We start from the raw sequence: 27,368 nt of genomic DNA, 5'->3' as shown, positions 1-27,368 counted from the left end.
ACACAGCAGAACGACCAACGTTTACAGTAGTTTTTACAGTACTTTTTTTAGAGAGTATCTGTAGCTATTTACCATTTCGATTCCTAATATCAACGGAGTCACCAAGTCCCAACAATAGCAAGCTCTGCTGACTTCCACTCCATTTATAAAATGATCGATCAGAACAGAGGAAACAGGAATTTTCCATGTCAATAGCATCCCACTCATTATACCGTTTTAAATGCTGTCAGCTTCGATCAGGCTATGTAGACCCACAAATCTTTCAAGCATTAGGCCGTGGGCCATTGCGGGCGCTAAATCTACCGATGAGCAGTTCGATGCTTACATGCTTCAGCATGAGGACAAACTTTTTGTAGAGGTCAAGATATCGTTTTACAAGGGTTACACGTCGCAGAACATAGGCAAAAACAGGATATGGCGTATCAAAGGCCGATACACTTATTGATTATCTTATTTGTTTTATGTCGTTTACTTGTATTTTCAGATACAGTAATAAAGGCAAGTACGGCAAAGGTTACTATTCATGTGTTGCCTGCAAACAGGCACAAACCAAAAATTGTCGTCAAAAATCTTCAGTCGTATATTGAGCACGGCGTGGGCCCCGAAACGTGGGCGGTGGTTCAGGTCACCGACGAGGATTCAGGAAGTAATGGCAATGTTGGGGGCCTAGCTATCACCGATGGCGACCTCGATGGCCAATTCCGGGTACACAATGTTGGACCCAACGAATACAATGTTGATTTTGATCCACGCAACGGGGCGACAGGGGAGAGTCGTGGCTATAACTTAACGTTACGTGCATGGGACAAAGGCAGTCCTTCACTGTTTACTGATCACAGCGTGTTCATTCGTGTAAGCCCTGCCCTGGGTGCTATTACGCCAGTTTTTGACAAGGAGGACTATGACGTCCACATCCAGGAGGTAGCCCCACCAAATTCACCTATCGTCCGCGTGTCGGCACATTTACCTCACGAAGAAAAGCACAATGACGTGATTGTGTATCGTATCGAAACTGGCGATGAGGACGGCATATTTGAAGTCAACCCAAAGACTGGTCAGATTACAACGAAACATTGGCTCGACCGTGAGACTCGTAAATATTACTCCCTAACGGTAAGCGCGACTAACACGAAAAGCCGATCGACGCGACATCGTACGGGTGCAGCTGTTGCAACGACTATTGTAAATATAAACGTATTAGACTGCAACGACAACGCACCGAGATTCAACACCAGCATCGAATCTGTGGTAACAATTGATGAGAACATCCCCATTGGAACGAAGGTGATAACAGTCAGTGCTGCCGACGCCGATGACGGCGAAAATGGCTACGTATCTTTTGCTCTAGCGAACACCAACAAGATACCGTTCAAAATAAGCCCGTTTACGGGGGTAGTAACAACAACCGAAGTGATCGATTACGAATCGATGTCGACCAATTTCTATATGCTACGAATCCGAGCTATTGACTGGGGCTCGCCGTTCCAGCGCCAGAGCGAAATGACGGTCCGTGTTCAGGTTCGTGATCTGAATGACCACAGGCCGCAGTTCGAGAAAGTTGACTGCGCGGTGAGCGTCAATAGCCAGACCCCAATTGGAACGGCGATCCTCACACTCTCGGCTATCGACTTAGACCTGCGAGATCTTGTTACCTATCGTATGGAACCAGCCAGTGAGCATCAATGCTTTTCGCTTGACCCCCAGAGCGGCATCCTTTCGGTAGCGTGCGATTCGATTGAGCTTATTGATCTCGATGACGTAATGCTGAACGTGTCAGCCACTGACGGTGAGCACTTTGCCGACTCAATGCATGTTAAAATTAAGATCGATAAATACAGCCAAGATCGCAACCATCTTCTGAAAAGCCGTAAAGACGAAAAGTGGAAACCGCACGTCGAGTGCCGGGAAGCGGGTCTGACCAAGAGGCTAAAGGAATTCCTTCTGGCGAGAAACTCGGCTGATCGAAATACGGACCAGATGGAAGACACCCTAATTTCCCATAGTTTCTTCGAGAACAGATTCGCGCCCGAATTTCCAAAGTCGTCGTTAGAAATCTCGGCCAATGAGAGCACACCAACGGGCAGTGTTCTTGCACGTCTGCGAGCCAAGGACGCTGATCATGGCTATAACGGTCAGCTCGTATATGTGATAGCTTCTGGGGATGACGACTCGTGCTTCCAGATGGACCTCTATAAAGGAAATCTGATTTTGGTGGAAACATTAGATCGAGAACGAACCCCAAAATACGTCCTCAACGTAACTGTTTATGACCTAGGTGAGCCCAAGAAGTCAGCGTGGATGACCGTTGTTGTCTACGTGCTCGACGTCAATGATAATCCACCTATTTTTGAGAAGCCCCAATACAAGTTCAAAATTAGTGAAGCCGTTAGTAAGGGCGCTCTCGTGGCAAAACTGCGTGCGACTGACGCCGACGACGGGGACAACTCGCGGATCCGCTACAAACTTTCTTCAGAAACGCACGATTTCACCGTCGACGAAAAATCAGGCATTCTGATCGTGCAACATAGCCTTGATAGAGAACGTCAGGCTGAATATAACCTCATGGTCAAAGCAACGGACTCCTCCTTTGATATGCCGCTAACTGGCACCACCTTGGTCAATATACAGGTTCAGGATGTCAACGACGAGCCTCCCCGATTCACCCTAAAAAGTTACTCGACTAGGGCACGCGAAGATCTGCCAAAGGGCACGGTCATCATGACGATGACAGCCCAAGATCCGGATCTGGGCGACGGAGGTAAAATTAGTTATCAAATGGTCAACAAGGAACTCAAACATTTGTTCGATGTTGATTCAGAAACCGGCATCGTACGATTGATCGGAGAATTAGACTTCGAGAAAAAGTAAGCACCTACTTACCTACACTTTTAGCTCAAATCGAATAACGATAGTGGCAATATGGGAGTACAGCTTATAAGTAAATAACCGTAAACAAATATTCAAGAAAAGCGGACTATGATGAAAATGATGAAAAACTATTCCGAACGTCTGACCGCACGATCTGTTTTCAAAGGTAAAAAATTATAGAAAGCGTATTCGCCAAACACCTCCCTATCGACGCCCGCACGAGATGATATTAATAAACTGCGACAATGTGCTCTCCCCCCTCTCTCTCTCTCCTCTCTCTCTCTCTCTTTCTCAACAGTCAAATTTACAACGTGACGATCCGGGCTAGCGATTCCGGAGAGCCAAAATCACTATACACCGAAAGCTTTCTCGTTGTCGAAGTTGAGGACGTTAACGAAAATCGCCATGCACCAAAGTTCGCTGACGTGGTAGTGCAAGCTGCTATTAACGAGAACCTCCCAATTGGAGCTTTCGTCCTTAACGTTACCGCGACAGACGACGACGACCCTTCCAAACTGGACGGAATGGTCACCTATAGCATAATTGAAGGGGACGGTTTGGGTCTCTTTGCTATCGATGATAAAGGTAAGAAAGGCAACAGCGCGAACATGAAAACCAATATAATGATCAACCTATTGTACTATGATGATTCGTATATGATGATGATATTAACTGCATGCAAATACTGCACGCATTCATATAGATTGTCCATTGATCGAAAAAAGAGCTTTCGTGAAACCGAGCCTATGATCTGCACGCGTCCGTTGATTCCAACCTCCGTAACTCTAAATGATATTAGATGGGTATTTTACGTTGCGCTATAACAAGAATAGCTGCGCACAGGATAGCTTAGATCGTTTGTCCGTTGACATTAGTCGCCGCTTCTCTCTATGGTGGGCAGCTGGATAGGAAATGGACGAATACCCTGAACCTCTGCGACCTGTAGACGCTGCCATCTTTGTGTATCAATGTGTTGTTCCTTTGACATCCTGATGAGCACTGTTGTTGTACTTGGCTTGTCGTATCAATTTTCTGCGGATGCAGTACAAAAACGCAAAGACCGCGCTCGACAAGAGCAGCCCAAAGAATCAGCTTCGCCCGAAGCGTGCGCTGCTGGATGTATTGGTCGCCCTGTACAACCAACCAATAGTATAGTACCAACGGTATCACCATTGGCGGCATCTCCGTTGCCTTTACTGGCATAATCTGAGTCCCCCTGCTAAGAACGTTCGTTCAGTTCTCGCAACATCTGCTTTCGTTGTGGGACGTGATTTTACCCTGCACGCGATTTTACGTCGCACTCATAATTTACGTTCCTTCGCATTGTGCGACCCATCTTATCCTGTTTTGACCCATGCCTTTCTCGTTCCCCGGAGGCTGCACCCTCCGCACAAGTATCATACGTTGGTTTTAATTGGGGTCAACCGTCGCTAGCTGCTCTTGTCCATTTGATAAATGCGTCTTCCGTGTACTGCTATGGGCCATCACTATCAGCGAAAGCCTGCCCGGTAGTTGACCAACGGCTGAAGCCTTACAGCAAGAGTCAAGCCTCACAGGGTCTGAGGGGTCCCGATCAACTCATATGTTATATGCTGCAAGCTGGGAAGGTCACGTAGACCGAAGCAACTGTGTTATCTTCACGGCAGAGCAGACAAACACTACGGACAGAGTGGCGTAATAGGTAATGCGATAGTATAACGACAAACTTTTGCTTGCTTATTTTCTTTTGCTAGATATTTATGTATGTCTAAGAATCGGGATAAATGGTTGGCAAACGCGATTCGTATTGAGTCTCTTTAGGGGGACATTTATTAGTAAAAGGGCAGTGGTTCTCTGCCTGTGTATCGGAACCTCGCTAGGTAAGACCATAGCAAAGTGATGCTATAAAAGGCCTATAGCTAAATCAAAAAGAGATCTATTAAGAACAGTAATTGCTCCTCGTTAGCCCCTGGAAATCAGTAACTTCTTACGATTCTTTATAATCGAACAGCATAATTTGTACTGGGTACGCCACAGCATTTAGGCTGCTGTGGCGTACCCAGTTCGAGTATAATGATTGATTGTCTTCGTCTATATTAGAGATTCAACAAGACATGTTTGGGTAGTGACAACGTTCTCGAAGTTGAACAGCGATCCTATATTCCGAACATCAAACGAGTCAGTGCATATTTATCATTATCATTATTAGATTAATTTTTTTGTACACCAGATGGCCCTGTTTCCTGTCGTAGCACAACAGCAGCGGTGTGTATGTAAGATCCCGCCACTGTGGAGACAATCATTTACAGATTGTAATGCTGTTCACCCCCATCGTGGTGGCAGTTAGACAATCAGAAAATAAGAAAAAAAAAAAAAAAAAAAAAGATAAAAACTACTCAATCGAACTTCTGCCCTTCAATTAGAACGCCGTTAATTAGCAAGCTCCCAGTAGTACATGCAGGACCATAAAAGGCGTCTGAATGACGCCTTATCAAGGCACCTAACAAGAGAAAGAGGACAAAGGTTTAATTTAATAAAAACATGGAAGCAATTTTTGTCTGCCAACCTAATAAACGATTGGAAGCGCTCGATGAAGGCCACAAGATAAGGTTAACTCAAAAGGTGTTTAGGAACAGGACGAAAACCTGTTTAGGACTGTATATACACGTATATGCCTGAAATATGTGCCAGTTCTTAGTTCGAAAGCTAGCTCATAGTTCAATGAATGAATCAGATCACAATAAGAGGTGATCTTGATCTATACGAGTGTTTAGAACTTGACGCAATGTACAATTTCAAAGGTAGAGCAGGAATCATTGATGACTGTTTCGAAATTGATGTCAAGCGAACCCACATATATCTTGTTGAAGTATAAACAAATAGCAGTAAATGGGCATTAAGAGAACTTGCGAATTTAGAAATGGAATTCACATAAATACACAGGCGTAAAACTAAGTAAAATTGCATTGCTTGTCTGATCTGTTACTGAACAGTCGAAACGAAGAAGCTTTACTGTGACCTGAACGGCCATTGCGTTAGTTGCACGAAATAAAGGAGTTTCTCGTTTTTCTTGACACGCTAGAATTGTACGTTTTCGAGACGTATTATGTATGCCCAGGGTGTAGATTGAGGCTGTCTAGGCCAATCGGGTTTCATTCTAGGAGGATGATTTGAGTCATCTGGGAGACTGAAAAAGCATCGTTTTGCTTGATGTGAAACAGATTCTGGTGATACTCTGAACTCGGCTGGAGTAGCATTATTTACTTGGCTATGAGATGAAAACTTGTACGCCCGGTATAGCACGAGCGTATATTAGGTTCTCTCTTTGATTGCTTACCCTTAGGTGTATGTATATATGTGCGTGTGTGTGTGTGTGTGTGTCTACGTGTGAATTACGTTGATGAGCTTACGTATTGCTGATACGAGTTCATTTTATATGATCCACCTATGTTTGCAAATCGATAAACATTTATCATCCTAAGGTATCATAAAAGTATTGACCGCTTTTCTAGGTAGATCACGTACGGTTGGCACTGAGGTTTGGTAATAGTAACTATGTTAAGGTTGATGATGTGCCTTCATTCAAGATAAACGGCCTTAAAGGATAAATGAAATTTGTGCAAAAGATTGCTATATTTTATGACAAAGGCATGAACACTGCCCAGATTCTTAAAAAGATTATGCTCTTTGTAATCAAAATATGTTATGGGGAAAAAAAAAGCCCAAAAATACTTCCGTCGCTTTCGATGTGCAAAAAAATGCTCACAACTTTAAACCCTTTGAAGAGTACGGGTGACAAAAAAAAGCTCTGTGTCTGGATGAGACACGAAATGACGCAAAAAAATCCACTAGATTGTTATTCCATCTGCCAAGGTCTACAAAACGCGGCAAAATCGAGCCAATGTTGAGCACCAGTGATCAAAATAGGTGACATATAATAATCATATATAAATGACGAAATGTGGTATGGCAAAGCCCAGACTGGCATCAAAAAAGGTAATGTTATATGTCTAGTGGGATCGTAAACGAGTTGTTGCTGCAAGGCAAAACGATTCATTTAGGCTTTTACTATTAGCAATTAACAACGAGATTACAACAAGTTATCAATCAAATCGATCTTAAGCTACCAGGTAAACACTGGAAGTGTTTGGATGCAAAATTAACATGCGTTCGCCTGTATAGCCCGAATCTTGTACCATCAAACCATCATCTGTTTCAGTCCTTGTAGAACTCCCTAATGAGATTAATCCAATTTCAATGGGGGGATGCAAAAACCGCTTGCCACTACTTTCGACCAGAAATTACAGGTGATTTGCAGCGATAGGATTATGGCCCATATTTAATTTCGTGATAGTATTTTACACTATAAAAAAGTATTTACTTCAGTTCTGGTCTATAAACAATCGATACATTCTTGACAACTTACTATAAGGAGCTACGGAATCGGTAAACGCTCGTTGAAATCCACTGTATGACAAATCTCGTACTTGAGATAACTGGTGCCTCGTATAGATATTTAATGAAAATTTAATTAGAAAGCAAACTGGACTTTTTCCAGTAGTCACTCGCTTGCGAAAAGTTACTGCGGTAACCATTGGACCGAAGAAAATGAAATGCCATCAAATAATGGCACATATGTGAATCGATCCCCAGCCGCCCTATACCGCGCACCCCATGTCTTGTTCTGGCTGTCATACGAAGTCTTGAAAAAACCACGACGCTGTGCTCAATGTCATTTGGCGACGAACAGACATGGCGCGATACGTGTCTTACCTTCGATTTTCTGCTATACGTAAGACACCTTACAAAACACAGGCGATAAAAATACTGTTTATATCGTCGCATTTTACTATCTCTACATGCGTGTCTACCTTTGTGCGCGATTGTCCACGTATGCAGGTGCCTAATGAATAGTATAGCCATTATTTACATGTACGAATGCACCAGAGTATGAGGAAGGGTGTTATTCCACAAGCAATACACCTACTAACACTGCTGTCCTCGAGATAAATCGCGTGGCAGAGTTCGCATGCAATTTGTGCTTCCCTCCAATCATCGTCGTGTCAGACTCTATCTCTCCACTTAATGACACTTCTTTATGCTCAAACAACGCCAGAACGTGCCACACTTCGTAATATTTTCTTACCAGACACAGCCGCTTTATTCCCCATAAACCCTCTCTTTTACCCCCGAAGAGGGAAGAGTAGCCGCCTCTTCAGCAGCATCAATAACACCTTTCCGCCGCTCTGCTTCTTTTGCTCGTAGTCTGACACTGCATAAGCAATTTTTCCCCATCACTGGTCTTTCCACATTGTAGTTTTGACGTTCTGCTTTTCATCGTAACCGAACGAGTCAACGAAGTGTTACCTGCCACAAAGTATTACCTAAACTATTATGTTAGATTTAGCACCAGCAGTGCTACCTCTATGCATCAATACACATAGTGTATTATGCGTGCTATAATATTATTGAAATATGCGTAGGCACTATAGTTGTCGACTGGACGCGGTTGCGGACGCGCTCTCGAGTACGTGCGTCATTAGAGCTTGATTACGAGATCCTCTTGGGGAATAGTTAGCCAAAGAATCCCAGAGCCTACGACGAATCATCTGCTGCAAATACGAACATGTGCCCTATATATTTAGAGAACAGGCAGAACTCGTGTTGCCACTGATGCTCCGACCTTGCTGAGACGGCTTCGTTCTTTGCTAAAACGTCTACCCTTGTATTAACAGTGAGAGTTCGTTGTCTAGCCTGTTCTTGACGGGTTCCAGTTCCAACCTAGAGACCCTTGCTGTTTGCGGTTTACTATATATCCATTTTTCAATAAGTGCAGACGATACAGATAGGCAGATAGACATACAGACGTTACTAAGCTAAACAGCAAAGTTATTGCGATATACGAACTAAACCGTGATGGCGCACGTTGCCTTTTCATGAAAGTCGCCTTTACCGTTCTGCACGTTTCGAAATCCATTCGAATCACGGTAGCTCAAATGTGACGCTCACCGTCGCTGGATATGGGGAGAATTCGCTAGGAAAACTTATTGAAACGGGAACTTGTTCGTAGGGGGTGGTTTTCGAAATCGCGAGGTTGTCAAGCGAGTAAATTCTGACATGGGTATCGGCTAGATTCACCTGCACACGATGAAGCTTTTGTTGTTTGCTATGACTGGTGGCTCACATTTCGACGTGCACGTGTTCGCATAAGTCTTATTAAAGGTTAGATGCACCTTTCCATAACTTACCAGTTATGTATCGTACTCGTGTGTGCCAAGAGTTTTCATATTATTGTTGTTGTTCCGGGATCGGCTAGCGATACTCGCACAGGCTGGCGAACATAGCGGCTGGCAGTGCATACACACAGTAGAGTAATCGGTGGACAGGCATAATTTATGATCGTGATCGGTTGGTCACTTGATATCGCGATGCTATCAAGTCAGGCGGAGTGGGGATAACACTAGTGGGGCTAGCTATGCCGCAAAGTAAGAAGAACTTAAGGCCAAATGTTGGAGTGACGAGCAGAAGTTACTAGCACTTATAGCAGATGGTCTTCTGAATATATTATATCTTAACCGATACCTCCGAACGAACCATAACCATTTCGTAATGTTCGTACTAAATCTGCGCAGAACGATGTAATCATTGTTTTAGCTAGAAAAGCACGACCCATCGAGTCTCCCTGATATGCCATACGTCCAATAAGATCTATGGCAGTGGTCACTTGGACTTTGTCGCTCAAGCAGGCGAGGCAATATTTGCAGTTTGAAGCTTCCTACGAAAAAAAAACTCCTCATGCCCATCGTATCGAAAGAGCAGGCGATCAAAATTCGAAGAAATGCTGTTGCTACTGATATTATGGATATTACTACCACAGTAGTTGTCGATATGTTGCCATTCCAAGAAGATGGTACCGAAACACCCCACTACCGCATCCTACTAGCTCTTTACATATTATATATATAGATGACTGAGGATAACTTGGGCCGTTTGTTCCCGTCTTCTCCAATTCCCTTTCGTGGCCCTTAAAACCTGCGTGCTATTCAGCTATGGGTGCCCTAAGCAAACGTGTCGGCACTTGATTTTCTGCTCCTTGTCGACTTCGCTACTGTATCCGCTGTATCTGCCCTGCACCTTGCGTTCCTTCGTTGTTCTCGTGCTCGTGGGCGTTCCGCCCCTCTGGCCGGGTGCAAAGATAACGAAAGGACTAGGCTGGCTGACCCCTTTTGTCGGTGTCTGCGATGCTCACAAACTAAGAATTAAATTTGCCAACAGCGATTCCTCTCGTACACTTTATAGGGCATTCTTTGAGGGGGTTGAGGATCCTCTGCTCAAATCACTCCCTTTTCTATTTCCACTATCGACCCCGCATCCGGCGTGATTCCTTCCGCATGCTAAATCTTATGCGAAAAAAGCTGAGGGGAGTAGGCTGCGTATGTGCACTACTGAAAGAGAGAAAGGTGGGGTCCGGGCTAGATATGAGAATGAAATAAGCAGTACGAGCTGTATAGTGGAAAGGTACACACTAGTTGGATAGTGAGACGGAAGCAACCAGGGTAAGCAGAAAGGCAAAAACAGCAGGGGTCGCTTCAAAGCCCGAGCATTAAATCGGATTTTGACTCTAAACTCGGCTGGGGAAGAAAAGACTAGTTCAGTGACTTCGGATACCGTCTACATCAATTCACTCCTCGAGACCAGACTTCCACGGGGAAAAGCGAAAGTGTACGACTATACGGCCGGCATTATATATATATATATATAATGCCTTTACCCAGGCATTGGGAAAAATGCCCCATTATTAGGATGGACAAATTAAATTGGATACGATTCACTAGAAAGAAGATAATTCTTTGATAAGAGCTTTGTTTTATTCATTACCGTTCGCATAAATTCGCTGTCTCGATATTTTCTGATAATTTTAGTGTATAGCAGAATCTGTGATTATATTATAACAGAAATGATTATGACGGCAAATAAAAAAAGCCTCACATTTTACAAAATGAATGTGATCTGGATCAAAGCTCACGCTGTAATAGAAAGCAATACCTTCTGCAATTCTCACAAACAAAACGTTACTGCTTTTCGCTTGACATTATCCAATAAACTCGACCGCATTCGACAATTTCGAGGTTGGCCAGCTTTAATAAAGTAGAAATCAGGTCCCGCTCATAAACAGCCCGGCTTGTCCAGTGAATCTGGTACACGCACATCGGCTTCGTTGGACAAGTTGGACGTATGCGTGGAACTTCTGCCCTCAAAGATGTAGAACTCCACCCCAATTATTGCTTCTTCCTGCTAGCATCACTAAATGACCCGATATCAACCAGAGATGAAGTGAGCTTAGATTTCAGGCGCTTGTCTCTCGCCATGACTCTTTGATATTTCTTTGCATCAGCAATGGTACAAATCAAGGAGAAAGATGCCAAGAGAGTGCCTTCACCATCTCGGGCGGGTTTCTGCCGGCGAGAGAAGGGCGAAGCTAGGATGACGCCGGCAATGCCATTACAACAATTGGATGGTAGAGCTTCACTACGCGGCTGGCTGGCTGGCTGGCTACTTTCTTCTTGATGATTCGCTAACGCACCATATCGTGCAGTTACTAGATTGCTGGCACCTAAGCGCCGTCATCGTTTGCCATCTGACAAGCTTGGGCGAAGTGTGGTAGCGAATTCGTGAAACGAATACCCGTCGTAACGTCTCAGCAAGTGAAAGAGCTAACTATGGATGTTGTTCATGTAGCTAAATAGCTTGACTGAAGGACTTGCGGCCCTGTGGAGCTCCATGGCTGCTCGCAGGGTTGCATCACTGTCGTATTTGATCGGGTACAGCGTCTAGTCACGTCGAGTCATTCTGTGGCGTCGTCATAACGTGATGTATCACCGACATGCTAGTAGCGCCAGTTACGGCGTCTGCAGCATCAACAACAATAGCCTCGCACTTTTCGCTCTGATGTTGCGCAGAACAGCGGCCGCTGACTAGCAGACACAAAGGTTAGCACTAGCAACTGGCGCTGGCTTTAGTCAACGTAAGATCAGAGCTGAAGCTCGTGTTATGATACTATAATATTATTATTGCAGTTTCTATTCGAGAGTGTCTGTCATGCAAGATTTTGTTTTCTAAGTTGACTTGAAGGGCAACAGAAAAAAGGCGGGGCACAACCGATGCTTGTTTACGCTACAGTTTTAGTCTCATAGAAAACCTAAGTTAAGGAAACTCGTTCCACGCGTTATAGTGCGCGCAGTCCATAGCATTAGATTTACCATATTTTGTTATGTCGAACAATCCGAGAGTGCATTCAGTCACTTTTTGGATGTTTTGATTCGTTAATAGTCGTGTGTTTTCCGTTGGTGGAAAGCTGCTGTCAGCCTGAGGTCGAACATTTTAACTTCGAAATATTTATATTAGCCAAGGTATGTGTTCATTATCTTCCATTCGGTATCTACAGTCCTTACTCCGTTATGTTGCTCAAATCTATTACTACTGTCTGTACAAAACCCATTGCCCGGCGCCCATGTTCGCCTTTCTTGTCACAGTGCCGATAGTAAATTCATCACTCGTCGTCGGTATGACAGTCGGCGGATTCACTTCAAGGAACCGATTTGAGCAAGTACAGGCACAAATTGTCGACGATTTCGGTCGTTATCATCGTCACTCTCAGCATTACTCCTCTCCTTCAAATTGAAATCTGCTACAGCCCTCGTCGACATTCCCACCGGTACCGTCCCCGCTGCTTTTTCACCCATCCACCAGCGATGGCCAGGAGCTTTTTCCAGTGGACAGCGAGATGACAGCAGGGAATTCCCACATCCGAATTACTTAAGCAAACGCAGGTCAGCCCAATCCCACTCGGTCCGCTCCACCACAGTATCTTCCGAATTGGGAATAGTGCACTAGATATCAGCTATATATGGTACCCCATGGGAGACTTTTCCCTGAAGGCGTTAGCATGACTGCTATTGCTGGACGATTCGTGAATAAAAGAGCCACGCGTGTGCCCCAACCCCTACAAAAATGAGTCCCATTATCATTTTCTTTCTCCTTATTGTGTCTCTGCTTACCTCTCCATCCATGCCACGGTCGCAGATGAATCTTGAGGGTGACAGGGCAAGGTGAAGCAGGCGCGGAAAGAGGAGGGGACAACAACCGCAGACGCACGAAGTTTCCGGATATATTGAGAGGGGAACTGCGTCGGCGATGGGCGAAACAAGAAGCGCGATGGTTGCCGATATACTGGATTCGTTCGTTGGTGCTGATGCCGTATCAGTGGGCAGGACCCTGGCGAAGACCCCTGATCGAGACACCTAATTGAATAGATCTACTTCATCTACCCCCCCCCCCCCTTACCCCAGGTCCTCTCTCTGTATCTCTCAAGCCAGTAGGAGCTCTCCTGATGCCCCTTATTAGGTATCTGATTTGATTACCCAGAAACCTATAGGTGTTGCGGTCGGGTGCTGATTGTCCAACGTTTAGTTTCTCGAACTATAATCTGCAATCGCTCTTATTCGAACGAGCGCGGATATTTAAAAAAACATCGCTGCTCTTGAGATATTCTAAACTATCTTCATAAGCTAGTATGTTACATTGACCTTTGATAAATATTTTATGATGTGTAACGTGATAGATCAGAAGTTCTAACAAGAGGTTTTCTGCGAAGTGCCAGCGCAGTATCTTACGTCACATATCTATAATGTGATATATTAAAACTGTGATAGAATGTGATATATATCATTGGGCACGTAATTTCCTGTTTCCTGGAACAGTTACTACAAATAACTAAAAACCATAATATCTAGTAAAACGAACAGAAGCTACAAACTAGCTGAACATAGCAACTGCCACGTAACCGAACGTCTTTGCACTGACCGCAATCAAGTAAATCTGAAATCCAAAACCCAATGGCACAAGTTTCTCTCTAAATATTTTATTGCAATTTAATATTGGACTGAGTCCAAGACTGCTTCCACAATTAACAAATGAATCTGTAAATTCAAAATTGAGTAATTTTCATTGCACAGCGATTCCTTCGTGTACGCTCGATGTGTGATCCTCAGTTTTTTCTTTGAGATTAGCCATCCACCGCAGCAGAGCAAGTAAACTGCAGATAGATTGCTTAACCTGAGCTATCTCCCACAGAAAGTAGAAGTAGTTGCACTAAGTACATAAGCGTCATTTCCCGCCAAAAGAGGTCCCGCTACCCCTACCTGATCCCCTTTCACTATAACAAGCACTTGATATACGGACGACGTCGGTTCGTAGTTGCCAGCAAAACTGGCCTCTCTGTCGATGTGATCGAACCCTCAACATCGACTACTGCAGAACCCGTGACGGGCCACACTCGAATTGTAGTAGCACACTACATCGTGGAAAAGGCCAAGCGTGCGAACAGACGAAGAGTAACAGATGGCGACTGTGAGAGTTGGTTCAGAGATAACAGTTGCTGCTACTACGTAAGGAACACTTTTCGGGTACCACTACTGTCGTAGTGCCCTCTTGCTTTTTACCTAGTGGGAGTCTTCAATACGGTCAATGTCTCCGGAGGATAAGGTCCAGGAACCTTTCTCAAGTCGTTCTAGAACCATCGATTTACATCCGGAGCTTGGGATTCTGCCGGTGGCTACCGACCGAAGAGGCAGCCTTATGTTTGCGCACTCCCTGCACCGTCGTCTCGGAGGCATTTTTTTTCCCTTTTCCTTCTTTCGTACAGTTGCTACAGCTCGCAAGCAGCGAGCCAACCTACCTGTCTCCCTGCAGCTCCGTTAGCGAAGATTTCCTCGTGGAGCATCAGTTTTCGTTGTGGCTTTATGTCGCTACTGCCACCAGCGCATAGAAGCGAACGATAAATTGACAGGCCACCAAATAGTCTTGGAGCAACGGTTCCTGGACTAGGAATATGACCCATGAGTGACGCCTATATTTGAATTGGTTGTATGAAAATTAACCTTTATAACCAATAGTTTAACTCAGATTCTCTCGATTTCTTTTGACCTGCCAAATCCTGCGTCTTGCCTGCCATCGACCCTGCACCTCTTATTTTCGCGGCCAATACTAGTGCCGCCATAAATGGTTGTGAGCGCCACGAACTTCGGCGGCGGTGAATGAACGAACGTCAAGTGCATATAACATTGCAGAAGCTTTTTCTTAGAACAAGAGCCAGGTCAGGATGAAGGAAAGTGGCAAAGAACGAAGTTACGATACGGAATAACTAGAGGCCTTGTTATCACCGTCAAAAAAGAAGAGTGAGGTTTTTTTTACGATCGGGTCAGCAAGCGGTCCAGCAACCGTTAATGTACCGTTAACGGCGAACCACAGTTTGCACGTATCTAAATGGCGTTGCCACTTCCGCCTCTACCACCTGCTTCACCATGACAGTCCTGTACAGACATGTATTGCTTGCCCTTCACTGTTGTCGCTTAGGTTGCAGCTGGCACTGCAGCGATTTCCATACAACTATTTCGTAACTGCCACCTTGGATCTAACGGATATAGTTTTCAAAATGTTCTTTCCCCTCATTGTTTCGAAGCTTCTTTGTTTGTCGCTCCTGCTGTTCCCGCTATTTGTAGTGAATCAAGACCAGGCCACCAACAATGTAACAAATTCAATAGGCCCCGGATGCAGATTTAAGTAGCACCCCATATTGGCTTATTTTACTAGTTGCTACCCGCAGGATTAGCATTATCGTTTATGCTACTACTACTCCTATTCCTGTCGCTTACACTGTTGCTCGCAGAGGCAGTTATCCTGAGGCTGGCAGCAGACGGCGTGGTCAATTTTTTTTGGACATTTTCCGCCTAGAACTTCTATGTGCATACAGATACCCCTCTATAGTGTCGCTGGCAAGAGCGACATAAACGCATGACGCGCGCTGGCTCTCCTATATGCTGGCTGTTTATAAACCTTTTTACATTTTGTGTGTTTATCTTGTGTTTCTCTTTCGATTGACTGTCGTCAGCCATAAAAACACTGCGTAATCCGTCTGCTCTTAGCAGACGACGAGTAGATAATAACAAGAACATTATAGTCATCATTTATGATTAGATAATATTCGTTTATTCGTGACAAGGCGTACACAACTCCATTAGAAAGATAGCTACTGTAGCAATGCCAGCATAAGCAGATCGCCGCTTTGACTTTAATTAATTGATGGTTAATTGCCGCCATTACTTTACGTCAACTAACCATCAGCGTACTCTGAATTGCACATACAATACATGTAATAAGCAGTATTAGCTTGTATCGAAATCGATATATTCTACTGCTCCAAAATTCGATAGCCGCTAGAGAATTATAATCATTTGCACAGAGTCTATAGTGGGCACCTGTCAGTGTGCGTTAGAAGAAGTAACTGAAGTTCCGCTAAACTACGATATGTTTTTTTGTATCAATGCAGTTCGAAGCTCTCTTTCTGTGTTATATTATTTCTTACAGATTAGTACAAGCTCTATACGATGCACTGCTGAAAGCATCAATAATGGGAGAGTTGCTGGATTCTTTTAGTTGGTCTCTCCCATTGTGTAAATTGGCCTATTCGTCAGTCCAGTTTCCCCTGCGAAATCAAGAAGGAAGATGAGTCTTTTGATGGTTAATAGGATGGCTATGGCTGATGGGGTTTTAGGGATAAAAAATCTTTTTATGTCTATACGGTGTACCCATGTGAGGACGACAGCTACGGAGTTTTCGATTACGCCTAAATAGATTTAGCGCTTGGTCAAATATCGCAGAATACAACTTGGCAACGCAGATAGATGTATAGGCAATGATGATACTATGACGAACGCATGAACTAAACTGCTGTGACTGTTCATAGAGTAGGGCGGGAAAGAGTCAGCATGATAGCACATGCGTGTGCGTGTTTGTTTTTCTATGGACCACAGACGCTTGTCAAAGCCCCGTCTGTATGCGTCTCTATGAGAGGAGAGATAGCAAATAGCCCCAGTGCAAGATACATCTCCTCAGACATCGGTCAGAGTAACCGAATGAGGCATTTTCAACAGGGAATCAGCATCCTTTGCGCCTCTCGCTAACAGCTCTATGCGACGTCTCATCGTTTATTGATGCCATTCGATTCAGGCAAAGTTTGGTTTGCGGAAAAAGTGTCCATTGACCAGGAGGTCCGAACGAAAGAAATAAAGAGCAAGGAAAAGGAGGCAAGGCGGTCCATAGCTTTTAGTGCTCCTCACGGACATCCACCGGAAGAAACGGACGCGACAGAATCGCCAAAGACAGACGACGAATGTACGAAGGGAAACAATCACGTGGCAGCAGCAAATATAGCTACAAAAGATAGAAAGGCAAGGTTGAACAAATGGAAGATTCACTTAGAGGAACAACTTCGCAGCTGTGGCGACTCTCGGAGAAAAAACCTTGGTAGTCCCTGCCCGTTATTGCTTCCAAGTGGCTATAGAGTTCTATACGAAATTAGCCTATACATTTTTGCTTATTTAGCGCGTCTTTCTACCGTTTCAAACAGCTCATTGATTCGAGCCATTTTTGCGGGCAAGTGAGCGCGACATAGCTGGTTATGTGGGAGTGACGCCGATGCCAGGAATTGTGATCTACCCCCAGCCATCTGTTAATCTAAACAGTTAGGCTTTGGATAGAGAGGCGTGCAACACATGCCGAATTCTAAGGAAGTGGCAGGGAATGTGCGCGGGGGTTGGATGAATCCAAGAGCTCAATGATTCGCTGTGTCGACGTGGCTCATCACCATTCCACGAGTCCTTCGAAGTAGTTTCGAGAAGTTTGAGTTAAATTATCTTTAACACCAACTTGGGTTGTTTATTCGACGAAGTCCGAGCCGAACGGAACTAGCACCATAGTGGGCCGCCTTCACGACGGTTTCAGCTTCGATTAGCCTAACTGTATTGCGGGACGGATCGAAGTGGGTTAAGAAGTTGAAGGGAGCGTTAGCAAAGCGAACGTAAAGAGAAGGCTCTCTCTTTGGTAAGCTTGCCTAGTTCCGTTAGTAAACTCCAATCAGTCAGTTCGCGGTGGGCGCGCACATGCTATGAAAAAGGATCTATTGCTAGGAGGAACTATTAACGTTCCTTCGTTGGTCCGGTTGCTGAGAAGAAGCCGCTCACTACGGTCGAGAAGAGGCGCGGTGTCGGTGTATTGCCGGCTGGCTCGCTGCTTGCCCCCCGTCTTCCAATCACCCTGAGCGCCTTAAAGGCACTGTAACGCTCGATGAGATGATGTCTCCCGGGAGATAAAAATGTCATTTACTCGCAACTTGACTTGGGAGGCTTTCTAAGGACGATGAAAATGGTCATGGAGCTTCGGACTCACTAGCTGAAGTCTCTCTGCGCTGCTGCCCTCACGATTACGGCACCGTTTTGAGCTAAGCTGTACTTCGAGAGGTTTCCTGCGTGCCTCGCCTTTTCAGGATTGGCAGCCCAAGCAGCCAGTAAAAAATGAAAAATTCTTTTCTCCGTTTGTTCGTTGCGTGACTCTGTTCGGTGGCGTTCGTACTTGGGTTGGTCGCACTGCCTTGACTTGCCATTGCTGCTTCAATTTTCACTATTCATTTTATCAACTCGGCAGGCTGCAACCCTCGACGCAGAAAATCGACAACGCAGGCGCAAACCAGGCGGCGGTGGTAAGCAGTAAAAGCAGGATGAGCAGAGAGGGATGTCCGTTGCGGACAGTGGTTGCATTGCAGAAGAAAAAAGAGGCCCAACGTTTCTTGGCTAGCTAGCAGGGCTGTGAGACTGCATGCTATATATGGAATATTACACTGGCCATTCTAACGACGAGCCAGTATCCGGTACAGCCTGGCCGTCCTGTTTGGCCAAGGAGATGACGAGACGATCCGCTGGGTTGGCTCTTCCTTCTAAGAGTTGCGGATGTAGTGCATATGAAGCGCTAAAGATGACGTATCAACCGCGCCAGCCACTACCTACACGAGCACTACACGTAGCACTTTTACCCTTTTGAGAAACTCACGAGAAAATGAGAGAAAAGAAGCCCTCACGTACGGCAACTGTATGGCTGGCTAGTTAGAGGTCGGCATCCGCCATATTCGAATGCTCATGGCGCTAATTATTATATTGCGCGTATCGGCACGGGCATGGGCTCGCACTTGTCAAAGTTTACCAAACTGTCTCTGAAAAGAGAAAAGGAAAAGAGTAATTGATAAATGGTTCGGAGAAAAAGAAGAAGCTCCAGTCGCTGTTTGTTCGTCGTTATCTCCCCTTCATTGTTTTTCTCCGTTTCTTTCGCTCACCGTTGATTTGTCCTATTCAAACGCGACCTTCCACTTTTTGATGTTTGAGTCAAAGCAGAACGCGGTCCAATTGCGCCGCTGCTCATTCCTCGCCTGTGTCACGCTCAGTTGCGTCGGCTCGTGGCACAGTGTGCCGTCGAATGGTTTGTTGCTGTGGCAAGTGATGCAGCACATACGACGGAAACTGTTTCATTTTGTTGCGGGAGTGCTGTCTGTCTGTACTGCTTTCACTAGTCATATACTCGACCGTAGTCATTCCTGGAGTCATATGCCCCTCAAGACTACTCGACAGTCAAAAACATGAATGCTACAAAACCCCTAACTTATTGTGGCGCAACCGCCGCGACCACTACTGTTACCGCTACCTCTGAAAGTGCTATTGGTATAGCAATGATACGTCAGCCGATCTGTGGCGCTACAGTCGCTAGAACCGTTGCTGAGCGTATGGAGGAATGAAATACGTATATCAGTTATTTGGAATGGAGTCCCTGTGACAAACTTCATGTGGCCGCTACATAGTAGAGTGGCACTTTCAGTTAGTGCAGTTGGTAAAAGTCATATTACCCTTCTATAATCTTGTCAAATGATGCTGCAGCCCGTTGATGATGTGGTAACGCTTCAGATTAGTTCACTTGCTACTTGAAGTCTGTTCTGTGTTCGCGTCATTCCTGCAAGGGAATGAAATAGGGAACGAAATGCTGGAGAATTTTGAAGGGGGTAAAGAGCAAGAAAGGGAAAAGTGATTCAGTAAAGAAAACTTCACTCTCCTTTTCGAGGTCAATTTGTTCCTCCTGCCTTTTCAACGTATCTAATAGCGCGTGTTGCCCAGGTACAAGTGTAGTTAGAGCCATTGCTGATCTCGCTATCAGCGACATCGATTGTTGTGTTGACAAAGCTAACGTGTTCACAGCGGACATTGCCTTCGGCAGAGTCGGTCTCCGATACAGACCATATGTAGATACTTTGGCTCGCTGCAAAATAGGTTCGATCCGCTATTGTGTACTAGAGAACTTACGGGAAAAGGCAAAGAGAACGAATTAGCTATGCTAACCCATTCCTTCTGTCATAGTACAGGAACCACTGATGGGTAACACTTATACCATACAGTAGCTTGATAATGCACCCGCTGTACACCGCGTCGCTAAATTGTAATACAGGTCGCTCCGCGCCCGGAAAGGAACAAAGTGCGCTAAAGCGGTAGATTGCTGTCTTACGTATAATAATGTTATCAGTACTAGATGCGCTTAGCACGTGACGAAGCCTGGGAAGCGGACAAGTAGCAGCAAGTGTAGGTGAAGAAGCTACAGTGTTCGCGTTTATTGTCCTTTTCAGTGTCTTCCAATGAGAGGGCATTATGCCCCTTAAATGCCGTGCAAATCGCAATCGTAGTTGATCACACACAAAATTCACAGCCTCTCCGTTTTGCTGTCACGGCGAGAGAAAGCCCGTGCGTTGGATTAAATTACGTTGTTACTGAACCCCGTTAGCAACAAGACGATGGGTGAGCTGGTCGTCTTTCGTATGGCGATTTTTGCTTGTTTTCTTCGGTCTTTATTGTTTCTAGCGTCGCAATTTCTATCAGCAGCAGCAGCAGCAGCGACAAAACCATTTTCGGCCTGTGGAATTACCGTCTGCACTGCGTTCTACTCTGTTTATCTTTGAGCTGCAAAGCCCCTAGCTGCCGTTACTTCGATGGTCTTAAGAAAAGCTAACTTTTCGGTTAGCATTTTTATAGCAATGAGCGAGACCTCTGTTGGGCGCATGGCTTTAATTTGCTAGCTTCCTGGTTGCTGGCACTGCTTTTACTGCTGCTGACTTGGTGGTCGAAGGAACTGGATGACGGAGGACCTATATGTAGTTAACGTGTGCGCTGCAACGGTCGCTTTTGCTGTCTTGACGGACGAAAAGTGTGTCTCGCTTGCGTCTTCCGCATGTTGATGGCGCCACCTCTCGGTAGCGCCAGCAGCAAAAGTCGGGTCACCGGCGAGGTCGCTGTCATGAAATGAGTGGCAGGTTATTCTGATGACGCTATATAACCATGGTATAAAGATGATTACTCGCAAATGTGAGGTAACTGCCAAACACGGCAAATACTGGCTGGCCAGTAAGCACTCAGGGCAGCTGCCGTCCACAAAACTTCCCGCTGCAATTAGCTCGCATTTACGTTTGACGTGTAACTATACGTATCGGTATCGTATATGTCATTTGTATTGTCCTTATTCGTATTGTCAGTATGCAGCGCATCCATAGGCCGTTCGCGAACTCGGCGACTCAGTGCGTAGTAGTAGGAAGATAAAGGTGCAGTAATGCCAGACGGCCGTGATAGGGTGGGGTCTGAATAAGCTGCGATGCTAGAAAGGTGGACGGCTGTGACATATAAGATATGTATAGATGAGGAAAGACGACCTTTTTCTGTCGATTTTCGGCCCAATTGAGTTCCATTTCTAAGGTGCTCACGTCATCTAGGCTTGAACCGCCAAGGTCACCTTAGCGGATGGCGCTCTCATTTATTATTGCGTGGAAAACAGGGTACATAATAGAAGGCTGTTATAAGATGAAATACGAACGCCGTGCCGTAATCGCTATTGCGGACGCGCGAATTTTGGGCGATGCGTTTCTTAATTATCAGTAGCATCTGATAAAAATTGTCGCTAGTAATCTTGTGATTGCTAGTGGATTTTTGGGGTACCAATATTAAGGTTGTCTGTGTTTCATCGACCAGCCTTGTGTACTGTCTTTTGATATTCAGTCACGAACGAAAGTTAATAAGGCTGCTGCTGAAAAATGCGAATATTACGGTTTGTTAGGAGCAGTTGGATAAAGAAAACCTTGGTCAAAGAAGGTCGCTTTGGCGGTAGTGGCGATCCTATTACGATGATCTCATGCAACATCAACAAGTTAGTTCTTTTGTCACGCCTGTGCGGACCCGGAAACTTGGCCGGTCCAACGAAATCTAATGAAAAGGACCGCTCTCGGCATCGATGAAGGTCACACTGATGCTGCAAGACGACACAGAAGAATGCTAAGAAAAGAGGGGCCGCGAATGTCGAGGCAGCCAAATAAACCAAGTCCCATTCTCCAGCCAACCAGAGCCGCTCACCCGGTCCTACTCCGACTGCAGCTGCAGCGGGACTGCAAGCTGATATGGGAAGGATTGTCATCGCTTTGTTCCAGCAGCAGCAAAACTTTGATAGGACTATAACGCCGAGGAAAAATAATGGCAGCGACTGCTGCCAGCACAGCTAGCAGCCTTAGTGGGGACAGTGGGTGGGCGTCAGGGTTAGGCGAAGGGGTAACTAGGAACTGGAAGCAGCGAAAAGTAGAAGCTAACGTCGCAAGGAAACAAAAGACGGTCGAGCAAGGAGTATTACTGTTTCCTTTATGTCTAAACAATCGACTGGTCGGCCGTGTATTTAACCGGCTGGCTTACTTCTTAGTTTTCTTGTTGGGCCAGACTGCACTTTAGGCTTCCTTTTAGTAATTCGTTTGTTGTAACCGACCGACGAAACTGGCATTAAATATTGCTTGAGGTGGCTAACTCTATGCACGAGCATTGCGATCACTTCTGATTTCTGACTTGTATCCCAAATGTTCGTAAGCAAACACGAGTTAGTTAAACCATTCTGGGGGACTTCCTTTTTTTGAGACACCATTGGCTTAAAATAAAAGGTTCATCAGAACCAACATTCGGTGGCTATTTCTGCTAAGAAAGGGAGCAGAATATCAGCACATGTAACTTCCATCACGCGAAAACTAGTGTGGTGTGCATAGGAAAAAGCCTTCGTAATATTTTGAAGGACTCGATCTTACAATTTGACTATCCTTCAGACTCCGAAATTCGCTACCTTCATGGCCATCACACCGCTGTCTCTATTTTTGTTTGGCAAGGCTCTTTATTGTTCAAGCGTCGAATGCTTTGAAAACTTTTTGGGGGGCCCATCGAACACCACAAGGGAGTCATAGACACGAGGATTTAAAAGTCAGCTATAAGGCACACGAGTACTGCGCAGCCGAGCTGCTGTCGCCCTCTAGCTGTACAGCCCAGCTGGGTAATATTGTAAGACTACTGGGGGGCGAAATGCGTGGGAAAGGCAGGGATGAGTAGGGCTGAATTGGCCAGCAAGCATGTTATCGAATCGGTTACAAAGGAGATAGGAAAAAAGATGAGGTCAACGACAACTAACGTTTGCCGTGGCATCCTCCTTTGCAGGAGTCATTCGTACGAAATCAGTGCTCGACTGTGAGAACAAGCCATACTATTGGCTGGTCGTTTCAGCGCAAGATCGCGCTGCCGTTCCGCTCAGTTCCCGACTTGACGTCTTCATCAAAATCAATGACGTAAACGACAATATCCCGCTTACAAAGCTGCCGTATTATAAAGGAACAGTGCTTGAGGATTCTGCCTCTGACGTTTCTGTACTGAGTATAGAGGCATTCGACGGAGACCATAGTGCGAACGCCGAAAAGATCTCTTTCAAGATCACTGCTGGTGATCCTCAAGGGTACTTCAGTATTGACGAACACACTGGTCTCATTACGACAACTAATCGCAAGCTCGACCGTGAAATCCAGGATAAGTACTTGCTCGATGTTACCGTCACCGACAATGCTGAACCTCCTCTCTCATCTGTAACGCAAGTTCTAATTCACGTCGGAGATATTAATGACCATGATCCGAAGTATACGCAGGTTCAATATCGCTTTAAAATACTAGAGCAGGAAGAACTCAGGGAACAAGCTGACCTCGCACAGGTAGTCGCATCTGACCCCGATACTGGAGCAAACTCCGAACTGGCCTACTCTATCATCAAAGGAGCAAGCTTCCGCTTTTCAATCGACCAACAGACCGGCATGATTCGCTCGAGATCGGCGTTGCTGGCCGACGAAATTTACGAGCTGCATGTTAAAGTCAGTGACCTTGGCGAAGTTCCCCGGCACTCCACCTGCGTAGTTATGCTTCAGGTGGCACCACGACCCGTAGCCGCCAACAACAAGCCGCCAAAGGTGAAGACAGTTGACGTCAGCGAAGTGCTGGAAACAGACAAGGTCGGCCATGTAGTTGCTATGATTTCCGCCATGGACTTCGACCTACATACAGTGTACTTCCGCATCAGCTCAGGTAACGAGAAAAAACTCTTCGCACTGAAAAAACCGGACGAGGGTGCTGTAATCATTGCTCGGCCCATAGTACAGTCCGACGTTGGGACGCACACCCTCGGCGTCGAGGCTACTGACGGCCTATCCAAGACTTATATTGAATTTAATGTTACCGTCATGGATGACAACAATCAGTATCCCGAGTTCATTGAAGAAAAATACTCGGTCGAGGTCTCGGAGATGGTTAAACCTGGTACGGATATCCTTAAGATCAAGGCTATTGATAAGGATGTCAATGACCAGCTCTTTTATGCCATTCATAACGCAGCTGCAGTTGCCAGTATGAAAAAGTTCCACCTGGCAGCGTCCACGGGAATCCTGCAAGTGGCCCAACCATTAGATCACGAGGAAACCCGCGAACATGTGATTACCGCTCTCGCTAAGGATTCAGGTAACGTATTCATCGTTGATATGCAGTTTGTTACCTTTCTTTTCGTCTTCGTAACAGTCTTCGAGACTATACGTATGACCGAATACTTTAAGTCGTATTAACTTTCTCTCTCGTTATATATATCACACTTAGTACGAAGACGAAGAATCCTGATATACCGTTGTATCCCAAACAATCGTCGACACATTATTATACGAGGTTTGTCGGTAACATTTACTCCTTACCCTCTGCTTCAACAGGTTTGCCTGGTAAACGCGCTTATGTTCGAATCCACGTGCACGTGGTGGACCACAATGACCATGCGCCTGAATTTCTACAGAGCTCGTTCGAGGGCAAAGTATTCGGAAGTGCAGCTATTGGCACGTCCGTGGTGCAATGCACGGCTATCGACAAGGACCGGGGCGACAATGCACGCATCTCATACAGTATCGTATCAGGTGAGTAACGACCTGGGGCTTTACTTCGGCCTGTTACGCAGTTGCACCGTACTATTACATCGACATGCGTACATTCATATAGTTAAAAACTGAATCACATATTAAACTTTATCTCTATGGATATAAGTCCCAGATATTGGGTTGTTGTTTGAAGTTGTTTTAGGTGCATCCCTATCTACATAGATATTACAATAATCCCAAAGAAAAACACCACTCAGCCGGCTACGAACCTTAGATGTTTTAGGAAACAGCCACCGAAATTCGTTTAATCTTAATTATTGCAAGCAAATTCCTTCATGGGTTTATTACCTGTTCTAAGGGGAAAATCAACGCAGTTAATTTTCCCCTTAGAACAGGTTCGAGGTGAGTTCTGCGATGAGGGCGATATAGAACGGGTTGTGTAGGCACATAAGACATACTATATATCATAGAAGCATTTCTCCGACATAAAGGTTTTAGTCGTTAATACGAGTGTGTACTGTATACTAACTCATGCATAACAGAACGACTTCTGTTTTACAATTCAAACAGAACAGTTGTCAACACCGTAGTGCCGCCTGCCATTATACACAATTACTAGTGAACGGACCATTATTTAAATAACAGCTCTTAAAAGTTAGTTTCTCTCGAGAATCGTCGACGCGTATTGTCCTCACGATTTACACTCACAAGTCACAAGCAACCGTATCGTGGCGCACCTTCGCCCTTGGTCTTTTCTCATTAATAATGAGGTAGCCTTTAAAGAAATCCTGAGGCAGAAACCGTTGTGCTTAGGCGGTTCAGACGAACTAATATCATTGTTATCATCACCATATAGAGAAACGGCGCATTTTATGACCTGCGCCGGGGGGGGGGGGGGCAGCTTCTAGCAAAATCAGGCTTTCCTCAGGACCTGCTCCGGCACGTCACCTTCGTCCTTACTATTGACTGCCGGGCACGTAGGGTGATTCTGCAAAATCAGACATGTTCTTAGCGGAGACTTCATCCATTGTTTGCCAGCTTTGCTGAAAGCCCGTCAGAATGGCTTCGTAGTATCATCTGCATGTTGCCTGGCATGACGACAATATAAATGCATAATAACGATAATTATTATCGTAGCATATAATGATATCTGTCGCATAAATTAATAAACAAGAGGGGCTTAAACCCAAAAGAAAGTGAGAATTGATCCCGTTCACGTAAGATTCAGTAAAAAAAACGCTTTTTAGCAAAAAGTGATTCTCGTTCGATAGCGTGCAGTTACAACGATCTAGAGAAATAACAAACTATAGGCGTGTTCCTAATGAAACTATCGGCCCACACAGGCGCCCACAACAGATTGAAGAAATCTTTGATCGTAGCCATTGAAGTGTCACGGATGAATGTAGTAAATGCGATTTAGTCAACAATCATATGCTTCAAGTAGACGCATGTTATAACCCAGCGTACAACATGCACGAGCTTTTCCAAAACGAATGCGTGATTCACCGGCAGCGGCAGTTCCGTGTGCGCGTGCAATTCTCGTTGGCGGTTTATAATCAGTAATTTCATCGGTAGATCGACCGTGGCCAGCTCAGAACGTTCCAGAAGGGATGCCTGCCTGGCCTCTGGATCCTCTTTGTAAATTTTGGTGTGCTACTTTAATATTTTTACTTTCCAATTCACTGAACAGACTGCCATTTGTAGTTCTCGTGCTCGGCGGGGTCATCAACAACTCAGGGAACAGCCTGAAAAAAAATCAGTTAAGTTCTCTCCCACAAGTCAAACCATGTGTATCCATAAAATCACGTAGCATCTTGCCTTAAGACGAGTGTAGCCAGTAGAAATAACAAGATGGTTAGTCATCCTGCCCCCACCACAGTCTAATAGATATAAGCAGCCGTTACTTGCTGACCTTTTAAACGATCGCAGGTTTTGTGAATGCGTCCTTAGTCAGAACACTTTATTTGATCAGAAGTAGAACATACCCTAGATTTGTTTCTGTAATATAATCAACACCGATCGTATGATAGCCGCCTTTTGCTGCCTTTCCATAAAATAGAGAACTTTCACATTTAAGTCACCAATAAAAAGGAATCGTTCAGTCAACTATGCATCCCTATAACTGGATCGACGTAAAAGGTGAAATCCATCCCTTATCCGGTCATATTCCACATCCGAAACTCCCCGGATGATGACCACGCAGCTCTGTCTAATTGAACTGTAAGCTCTAGTAGTCCACAAGCACTCATGATCAGTAGAGACTACAACAATCGCAGCTGTCGTGGATCTTCATTGTAGTATCTGACTTCTACATATCTGAAAAAAAGCGTGAATTTTGAACGCCTGTTTGGGC

The 27,368-nt window shown here is 45.1% G+C and overlaps 1 protein-coding gene across 3 annotated transcripts in view; it reads left to right on the top strand.

Annotated features, from left to right (window-relative positions):
* The window catches only part of LOC111265355 (fat-like cadherin-related tumor suppressor homolog), a 107,754-nt gene that overhangs the window by 61,093 nt on the left and 19,293 nt on the right, over window positions 1–27,368 (top strand). For all 3 annotated transcript variants that reach the window (XM_022841952.2, XM_086970463.1, XM_022841953.2), the window contains exons 6-9: window positions 485–2,864; window positions 3,167–3,453; window positions 23,280–24,617; window positions 24,857–25,054. In XM_022841952.2, the coding sequence (XP_022697687.1) occupies window positions 485–2,864; window positions 3,167–3,453; window positions 23,280–24,617; window positions 24,857–25,054 (4,203 nt within the window). The remainder of the gene's footprint in view (window positions 1–484; window positions 2,865–3,166; window positions 3,454–23,279; window positions 24,618–24,856; window positions 25,055–27,368) is intronic.

This window comes from Varroa jacobsoni, unplaced genomic scaffold (genome assembly GCF_002532875.2).
Source record: "Varroa jacobsoni isolate VJ856 unplaced genomic scaffold, vjacob_1.0 scaffold_962, whole genome shotgun sequence".
Classification (NCBI taxonomy): domain Eukaryota; kingdom Metazoa; phylum Arthropoda; class Arachnida; order Mesostigmata; family Varroidae; genus Varroa; species Varroa jacobsoni.
This window is presented reverse-complemented; position numbering and strand designations above follow the sequence as displayed.